Genomic DNA, 9,844 nt, shown 5'->3' with positions numbered 1-9,844 from the left:
ACAATCCCTTAAAAAGTCATTTATAGGTACAACTTGTTTATCCGTATTATTAAGGGTCTAATGGCTAATGCTGAGAATAGAATAGGACAAAACAAAACAAAAAAAACATATCATATTTCAAATTTTAGAAATGGGAAAAAACATTATGCTAAGGATCCGTTTGGTATTGAGTTTAGGAGTGTCAATTTGCTCGTTTTCAGTTACCATGTTTCAGGAACCGCAAAAGGTGTGTTTTTTCAAGAACTTTTTTTATACAAGTTTTCTTTAAAAAATGAAATATAACTGTTTTAAAGTTAGCAACAATTAATGGTTTTAAAATTCATATTTAATCTAAAATAAGAAGAAAATGGTCATCCAAATGATTTATGAAGCTAACATTATCCAACTGCATAAAAACTTGAATAAGGGTGGTGTGTACTGCGAAATTTGAAAACTAAATATTATATGGCACAACTTAAAATATATATAGTTTTATACGATTTCGACAAAAATCCTACTATTTGCTAAAGAAAATTTGTTTGTGGGCCTTGTTCACGTCGCTTAGGCTGGGTTCCTTCATTTTTGCTTCCCAACACGAAGAGTGCACACGGAAACGGAACAGGCAATTGGCACGTGATTAATTAAGTATTAGCTATTTTTTTTTCAAAAATTAATCAAATATGATTTTTTAAGCAACTTTCATATATAATATTTTTATAAAACACACACCATTTAGCAGTTTGAAAGTGTACGTACGGAAAACGAGAGGGGAGAGTTGGGAATCGGCTGGAACGAATGCAGCCTTATTGTTGTGTTAGCCACACTCGCAAAAAATTAAAAAAAAATGAAATTTAATTTTAGAAGTTTTGTTTATCGCAATTTATTTTACTAAAATGGCTTTCAAACGGCAAACAACAAAATACTACTCCCTCCATCCCAAAATATAAGCATTTTTAGCATAGTAACATGTCAAACATTTTTAACTTTAGCCATTAATAGCAAAATAAAAAGGTCAATCATGTAAACAAATTATCATAATATACAACTCTTTTATTTAAAATATCTTATTTTTATAAATATTAGTGATCAAAATAGTATCTCAGAGACCATTGCCAGGATCTATAAATGGTTATATTTTAGGACGGAGATAGTATATAGTAATAAAATATTTTATTTTGGGCTGAATCGTTTTTTTTGTTGGTGTGCTTTGAATGCACAAGGCATGTCCCGGTGGTGCTCGCAGTTGCAGTTGCTTCGCTTTGGTTCTCCCAAAAAATTGAGCACCACAAATAGGGGTGCGCTCGGCTCGTGGTCGGCTCGTTGAGAAAAGCTAACGAGCTGAGCCAAGGGTTTAGCTCGAGCTGGCTCGCAAGCTGCTCACGAGGCCAACGAGCCAGAGAAACACCAGGACCAGGAGTCCACTCCGAGCCGGGCTACCTAACCAGAAAAGCCCATTAGTGGCCCAATAGCCTATTTCCTTGAGTAAACAAACCCTAGAATCCCTAATTCACAGAGAAGAGGCACGCAGACAGTAAGGAACACAGGCGCCGCGGCCACAACCCACACGCGAACCGGCGAACACGAGCGAGAGTGCGAGAGCGAGACGCATCCTGCCACCACCGGCGACCAAGGCCCGCAGCGAGCCGGTCGCACGGTGGCACCTCGCGTCCTCGGCCCCTCCTCCTCGCCATCCGCCCATCCCTCGTCGGTCGCGGCCTCCCCGAACGAGCTGGCTCCGAGCCGAGCCAGCTCGGTACACTAACGAGCTGGAGCGAGCCGAGCCGAGCCAAGATATCCACCCCTAGTGTGGCCACAAACAACAAGAGAGAGCAGACACCACCACACCATCCAACCAACCAAATTCCTCTCTCCTCCGCCGCGCCCGCGCCGCAGCAAGCAGGAGGGCCTCCGCCCGTGCGATGCCGGCGGCGGCTAGGCTACGGGCGGCCCGGTGATGGCGACCTTCTTCCGCAGCGCCAACCTCGCCTCCAGGGTCTTCGACCGCCAGTTCCTCTCCCCACGCCCCGGCGCTACTGTACGCCCACCGCCCCCCATTCCTTTCTCTTTCTACGGACTATATATTGACTAGTATTCCTTTCTTATTTGCTGCCTTCCTTTCTTATTGAGTATATGCCTGACCTACCTACCCACATAGAATTTCCCTTTTCTCGCTTCAACAATTGTCAATTCACTATTATCATCGTCACACGTCTCGACTACTAGTTCGCATCGCGCACTGTCTATTCAATTATACTAGCAGATTTCATCATCTTCTTTTTTCCCCCTCTTGTTGACAGGTTAACACTGTTAGACAGTTCTATGAGAACTTGGTTCCGAGTTACACTATATGTGACATAGATTGCCCAGATTATTCATTTCGTAAATTCACTGATGATGGCAACTATCTTGTGGCTTTTAGCCGGAACCACCAAGATTTAATCGTGTACCGTCCCATCTGGCCAACATTTTCATGCAATGAGCCATGCGACTCTCATGATCTTCCACCCAAAGCAAAGAAATTCGACAGCTTCTTTAAGCAGCTCTACTCAATTTCACTTGCATCTAGCAATGAATACATCTGCAAGGACTTTTTCCTTTACATGGAGTGCCATCAGTTTGGCTTATTTGCCACATCAACTGCACAAAGCAACGATTCAAGTGCCACTGAGGGTGCTATTCATGGGGTACCATCAATTGAGAAAATTACTTTCTATCTTGTCAGGTACAATCATCTTGTTTCGCTAGGAATGCACTTTTAGTTGTCCGTTATGATGTCTATGTATTATAACCATCCTTTCCTTTCGTTTGAATGGTTCTCGACTTCTATATTTCTCTTGTTCAGGCTAGACGATGGCGCAATACTAGATGAGAAAGCTTTCCGCAATGATTTTATCAATCTGGCTCATAGTATTGGAGCTTACTTGTATGAGGACCTGCTATGCATTGTCTCTCTTCGATATCAAACAATTCATGTCCTACAGATACGAGATTCAGGCAACCTTGTTGAAGTACGCAAAATTGGTGCATTTTGCCAGGAAGATGATGAGCTATTTCTCCATTCACATGGTCAGGTACCTACTGATCCCTACGGCAAGATTGCTGGATCTATATTTAGTTTACATCATAGTTGGTACTGGTCATGTATTACCTGTCTAATCAAATTGGTGTTGATTGCACTGGAACCATGGGCATTCATAGTTCAAATAATAGTAACTAGAAAGAAGCACGCGCTACGCTGCGTGTGATCTAACAATTACTGTTTGCACTTAAAACAAAAATCATCTTTCACCATACTTCGTACTTTTCTTTGCTCTGCCATCCAAGCATGCTCTGTAATATGATCAAATTGTAAATAAAAAAACTAAATTGCATCATTAAGGTAAAATATGGTATAAATTTATCTTGCTTCCCCCAAAAGATAGATATCACCGTAACATCTGAACTTAACATGTTCACCAATCCTCGATAATGCAAAGGGTAAAGAATAGAAGATATCTTTGCATTGATCCAATTCAAGATTATTCAAAATTGACTTCAGAGTCAGGATAACACATTAGTTACACTGACCAGATATAATCTGATATTTGAGATTTATTTGATTGAGGAATTTTTTTCATAAAAAAGAATTAGTAGCTATGGCCAGTAAAGATCCAACCACCAGCTTGCAGGTGCTTGAGATGTACTGCACGCTTGCTGATCCCTATCACCATCTACAATGATAATAATAAGAGCAATCCATGAGAATTGGTCTAGACAGTTTTTACAATAGAAGGTAAATATGCCCACAAAATATATAGAGAAGTTGGTAAGGGAAGCATGACTAACTCAAAAAACTAAAATATGTATGGCTGTGAAGTAGGGAGAAATGGTGTTTCCATACGACTTAACTAAAATGCCTCATTTGTATCACAAAGAACTAAACTGCATTGTAATAATTAACCTAGTGAAAACTTAATATGTGGTAGAAAAATAACAGATCATGTAGTTAGTGAAATATGGCTATCGTTCCATATTGAGAAGGAAATTATTGCTCAGGTAAGTGGTCATGCAATCCAAGATATACCATATAAGCCTCTATCATCTTAGTGTGCTTGGTTCTTCAACTGATAGCTTCGTTCATTATTTTTTTTCATGAGCTGAGGACAATGGGTTGCCCCTCTCAACAAAAGTAGGAGTTTTGTTTTGCAAGAAGGATCTGTCACCTTGCTTGTCTCAAGATAAAGAACAACTAAGACATAAATATAAATCATGGATGCTGTATACAAAAGAACAATTTTCATGAACTCCTATCCAAAAAGTAAGTACACTTGCTATAACAATAGGATATTTTGTAAAGAAATAGGAAGAACATGGAGCCGATGGCAACTATATTAGTGGTACATGCGCTCATGTGTAATCAAGGAAAACTAATGTATATAGACAACCCATCATAGAATGAAGAAGCGCATCTAGAATTTCTCATAGGATCTCTTTAAAAAAAATCAAAACTGAAAACACGTTGCAGAACCTTTCATGTGGGTCTGAACTTATCCCACAATCATTTATGAATATTCTTCATTTGTATCTTGTACATATAAATTGGAAGACCTACAAACTATAACTGTCACTTTGTCAGATAGGTTGTTGCTTTCTCATAGGTGGGACAGAGCATATACTTGACATTTGACATCATGATGAATTAAGCCTAAATCATTTTGCTGAAATAGAATAGAACATTGCTCTGGAAGTTTGGATACCTCAATATAATTCAAATGCAAGCATCAGCAGTTGCTGAAAGTGAGATGTCTTGTTCATTTTCCAAAATGATGGTCATTCAACAGTTTGTCGATGAGATAAACATTGCATGATTGTAATATTCTGCAAATTAAAAACATGATGAACCAAAACTTAGTTGATTTGAAAATTTAATATGACAACTAAAGCAAATATGAAAGTACTGGATTAAGGAGCTGAATTCTACAACTTCCATATACAAAGAATGGCATTATCTGCCATGTAAATGGGGTGAAAACCCTCTGCAAGTTGACAGATCAAGTTATAGTCGAACTGCAATACACAGACTTCTTATCAGAAGTTACCTCTGTCCTTAAACTTGATACCTGCAACTTTGCAGTTTTTCACATTCTCTGATTTGGACTTCAAAGATTGCAAATATCAGCTAGATGTAAATTGCATACTAAGAAAAGAAAATCATATAATTGAAATTAGGATGAAGCATGAACCAATTACCTCATAAATTGGAATGTGGTCTGAATATAAATAAATAATGTAGTCTCTGAAAACTGCATCAGAGTAGCACAATCTTTTGCCCATCTTTTCCCCTAGTTCCTCTATTGCTCCCTTCTCACTTCAATTCCATTGGGTCTAGCAGTAGCACAATGGGATCACCCTCCTCTGCTTTCTTCAGTAGGAATATCGCTGTAAGGAAAAAAAAGAAAGAAAGAGGGCAGCCGCTAGCATACCTCTCGTTCGGGTGGCTGGATCTTCCGATGTGGCAATGACGGCTAGAAGAGCGCGGTGGCGGCAGCTGCGGTGATGTCGGCGGCGGCGACGTTGGCGGCGGCGACAACGGCGATGACGGCGTATGCGAGGGGAGGAGAAGAGCGAGGGAGCGGGCCGGCGCGCATGAGGGAGGAGGAGGCGAGGCGGCGCGCTTGCGCGGCTGCGGGCGAAGCGGACAATGAGGCTAGGGTTTGGTGCAATCTCTGCCGTCCGTTTGTGATCCGACGATATCACAGGTGTGGAAGCGCCGGCACGGTAGGACAGATGTACGACCCAGATCGATCGTAGCACAAGATCGGACGGTGGGGTAGCTGGGACTGGCACATAATTAACTGGAAGTTCAGGGACCTTTGTGCAAAAATACGCTGACGTGGCGCTCTAATTCTCAAGCATTTCCACGGCGTTTAAGTAAACTAATATATGAGAGCTACTGGAGCATCACCAGGAGATTATATAAAGAGGAGTAATCATTCCAGTTTTAATGGGTTGCCAGATAAAACAACAAATAGGTCAATAACCACTGATTTCAACACCCATTCTTTGCTGAAAAATAAATTAGGCTATAACCAAGAATATTTATTGGACTGAATTGATCTTCTAGACTGTAGCAAGCAATATTTTTGGTGCTATGTTAAAAATAGAGAGAAAGAAAAGAAAATTGTATGCCTGCATCTGTCCAGGAGTGCTTTTGTTCTGACATATTTGATTATCTATTTGCTAATGACATTCTTCTATTGTTTTCATATTGTTTCTGTTATGTAAACGGTATAACTTACAGGAGACTAGTGATAGAGAAGCAGATATGCACTTCCCCATTTGTTGCTTGAAATATATTTCTCGTAATTTTATTTCCACCATGTTCATTCATTCATTCATTCATTACTACTAGTTCTTTGGATTTTTTTTTAACTTTGGCTCCTTGTTTCCCCCACTATTTTTATTGCACAAAAGCGCCTTCTCAGTCTAGGAAAATATTCATGTCCATGATCTATTATTCTTGATCAACAATAGTTGATATTATTCTAGTTATGAACTTATGCACGATAAATCTAAATCAAATCTACGTATGAATCACAAACTGTCAATGTACTTGATGCCTGCAGGCTGCACGAGGTGTTTCTTTTCTTCCTGGCATCAAGCAACGGTTGTTGTCATTTATTTTTCGCAAGACATGGAATGAGGAATCTGATCAGACCTTGGTTAGCCATCTTTTCTAGTTCATTCATTTGGTATTAGTTTTGAATTAAGGTGTGCGTTGTCTTCTGTGCCATGGTCCTGTTCCAAGGTTGATCACATACTTTTGAATATTGATGTAAAGTAGATATTATATTTAAGTTGTCCCAACTGACATGCCCACTGCTAAAAGTAATATTTATACCTTTTTTCCATCCTTCTCTTGTATATTTCCTCTTTCATTGGTACTGTTGTGTTCTGTCTTTGGAACTTAATTTGTTGTGGAGCAAAATATTTTGTTTTAATTGTTTGTTGAACCAATGGATTTGTTTACAGAGAGTCCAGCATCTGAAGAAGAAGTTCTATTTTCACTTTCAAGACTATGTTGATCTTATCATATGGAAGGTACCTACATACATCCACTGCTCACTTTGTCTCTTACTCTCTTTCCCTACTTTTATTTCTTGAAAAGTTTCTTAACCCTTTACCTGGAACCAATATAGTTAATTTTAGCTAACTCTCAGTAATAACACAACCTTGATGATAGAGCATGTGCTGATAACCAAACATTCCATATTCTATCAAATATACATATATATATTTTTCGTAAAGGTGCTTATAACATGATAGTTGAACAGGTGCAGTTTTTGGATCGTCATCACCTATTTATCAAGTTTGGTAGTGTGGATGGAGGGGTAAATCCATTTTTCCAGACATCTTACCAGTCAGTTGTGCATAACCTGATGTCATTTAACTGTAAGTACATTTATGTTTCTTTAGGTTTCTCGCAGCACTGAACAGAATTCAGCATTCTTTGCTGTGTACAACATGGAGACGACAGATATTGTTTCACTCTATCAGGTACCTATTCTCATTGAAACATGTTGTTGGAGTTGTTTCCGTTTGTTACGTTGAGCTTATTATGCAATTTATCAACAGAATTCTTCGGAGGAGCTCTATTCATTGTTTGAATATTTTTATGACCATTTTCACACAAATCCACAAAATTCATCGCATGGAAATTTTATCTCGTCACATTCCAATAATGTTCATGCTCTCGATCAACTTCGGACAATTAAAAATAAAGCAAACAGCACCTCACAGGTAATATTGATAGCATCAGGGGTATGATTTTTATTTTTTGACTCACTACAGTTCTTGGCTCTGTTAGTCTGTTTATATTGTTTCCACAAGATGTGAGATTGTTTAAAAGTTATTGTGCTAATGCCTACATCTTTTGCAATGTTCTGATTAGAAACCGTACGAGTTTCAATTATTAAGTCAATACTGCTCAGTTCTACATGCTTGGATATAATGTACAGCAACACTAAATCACCAACATTGAACTGAATAATGTAGAGCAACGCTAAATCCCAAATGCATAATGAAAGTTTTCTTAAACATTGAACTGAAAATTTTCTGAATCGTCTTGGCATTGAACTGTATGTGAGGAATTTAAAAGGTATCCCTGTATTACCGTTAAGCCTTGAACCTTGTGAGCTTGAGCAGTCTTCCAGTAAGGGCCTTTTTTTATGTCTGCTTCTATTAACACCAGGACAAGTGGTTTGCTTGTGAAAATTTTAGAATGAGCCAAATCTTTGTGATGAAAAGCTAGAGGTGTGAAATTACTAGTTGATGATCTTTGATATTTCTTGAAATCCACATTTATTTTATGTTACTCTTACTATTTATATATGGCATAAGGCATATGCTAACTAATTTGTGATGCTGACTTTTGGTAAATGCCTGCTCTATATTTAGCAGTTTGTGAAAAAGATGATGGCGTCACTACCTTACACTTGTCAATCACAAAGTCCTTCGCCATACTTTGACCTATCATTGTTTCGGTATGATGAGAAGGTTCGCTCTTCAACTTGTTTGAAATAATTATACATCAGAAAGCAGTTGATATTTTCGAAATTTATTTTTGGCTACTTTTACAGTTTACAGTTTACAGTCAAGTTCAAACACATAGAAGATGCTACCTTGACTAACAAATATGTGACACAATCTTCTCTAAATATAAGCCATGCGAGGCACTTTTGTCTATTTTATCCCCCTTTTGACTTTGCTAAATAAAAACTACCACTGGCATGAATTATGGTTGTTCTTTTCCATGTGGGCATAACTGAAGGGTAAGAAAATCATCTACCCACTTTCATAGGTCCCTTTGATCCACTCCTATGAATAAATGTTAGTTTTTTTTCTTATTGTTATTTAGTTCTTGACATTTCCTTGTCCCTCGTTTTCAGCTGATTTCAGCGATTGATCGGCACAGACACTGTACAGAGCATCCAATAAAATTTATATCAGTGAAACAGCCAAATGTTGTCAAATTCAAGATAAAACCAGGTATTTCTTACTAGATCATCGTCGTTAGCAATTATTATCTAGATTCTGAAGTTCGTGCTTGTATCTTCATATAATTATCAAGGACATTGTGTAATATTACAATTACGAAGGCCGCATCATATGAATAAACCAAAATAATGGTTAACATGTTGTGAACATATAGGCATACTATATGGCTGAGTGTAGAATAAGTTACTTTCGAGTTTGATCTATTTTTTGTTGGTCATGTAAATCAAAATATCCTTGGTTTAAACTTTGCAGGTTCAGATTCTGGTGCTTCTGACAGCAGGGCAAAAAGAATATCTTCCTTCTTGTTTCACCCATTTTTCCCTCTCGCACTTTCTATTCAGCAGACATATATGCAGCCAACTGTTGTCAATTTACATTTCAGGAGATAGAACGATATTGCCGTTCCCTCAATTGTATTTGTAACAGTTGTGAGCGGTGCACAGCTCAGTAAAAATTTTGGCCGCTTGTAGTAGGATGTTTTATCGGCAAAGATCTTATTATAGGCAAAGGAAAAATGTGGGTTTAGGTTCTCCTTGCTTCGAGTATGCTGGAATGTACATTTTGTAGGAATATGGCTGTCTGAAGGTAAATGTAGTTCATCTAAAAAAGGAAGGTAAAATAGAGTTAACAAAATGAGCTTTTATTTTGAATTCATTTCGCTGTCTTCCCCTCCTGATCCCGAAGCCTTTTCCTAGGGGCTTAGCTCAATTTGTCACTGTATATATAGATCGTCCATCTTGCAACAAGGCTTGAAAGTGTTACTATTAAATTAGTTAGTTTTTTTTTGATCGGTTCGATGCGATCAGTGCAATTCTTGCCTATGATGATT

General features: G+C 38.3%; 1 protein-coding gene across 2 annotated transcripts; it reads left to right on the top strand.

Moving 5' to 3' along the window:
* Positions 1 to 1,800: 1,800 nt before the first annotated feature.
* LOC4326296 (light-mediated development protein DET1) lies at positions 1,801 to 9,669 on the top strand. Of its 2 annotated transcripts, none has more exons than XM_015766622.3 (11): positions 1,801 to 2,014; positions 2,277 to 2,701; positions 2,822 to 3,050; positions 6,585 to 6,680; positions 6,991 to 7,059; positions 7,293 to 7,349; positions 7,435 to 7,515; positions 7,594 to 7,758; positions 8,419 to 8,514; positions 8,907 to 9,006; positions 9,268 to 9,669. In XM_015766622.3, exons 1-11 carry the CDS (start codon positions 1,934 to 1,936, stop codon positions 9,402 to 9,404), a joined length of 1,536 nt encoding a protein of 511 aa, XP_015622108.1. In that variant the 5' UTR covers positions 1,801 to 1,933; the 3' UTR covers positions 9,405 to 9,669. The 2 variants fall into 2 exon arrangements, with proteins under 2 accessions (XP_015622108.1, XP_015622107.1); XM_015766621.3 differs by having other exon boundaries at positions 8,416 to 8,514.
* Positions 9,670 to 9,844: the final 175 nt, after the last annotated feature.

The sequence above is a fragment of the Oryza sativa genome, chromosome 1 (genome assembly GCF_034140825.1).
Source record: "Oryza sativa Japonica Group chromosome 1, ASM3414082v1".
NCBI lineage: Eukaryota > Viridiplantae > Streptophyta > Magnoliopsida > Poales > Poaceae > Oryza > Oryza sativa.
The sequence above is the reverse complement of the archived record's forward strand: the minus strand, read 5'-3'. Positions and strand labels throughout refer to the sequence as shown.

Bases quoted from the DNA above. Each gene is read 5' to 3' on its own strand.
- LOC4326296 (XM_015766621.3), top strand. From the start codon at position 1,934: ATGGCGACCTTCTTCCGCAGCGCCAACCTCGCCTCCAGGGTCTTCGAC. The intron at 3,051-6,584 runs GTACCTACTGAT...TGATGCCTGCAG, and splicing joins TTCTCCATTCACATGGTCAG to GCTGCACGAGGTGTTTCTTT. The intron at 9,007-9,267 runs GTATTTCTTACT...TAAACTTTGCAG, and splicing joins CAAATTCAAGATAAAACCAG to GTTCAGATTCTGGTGCTTCT.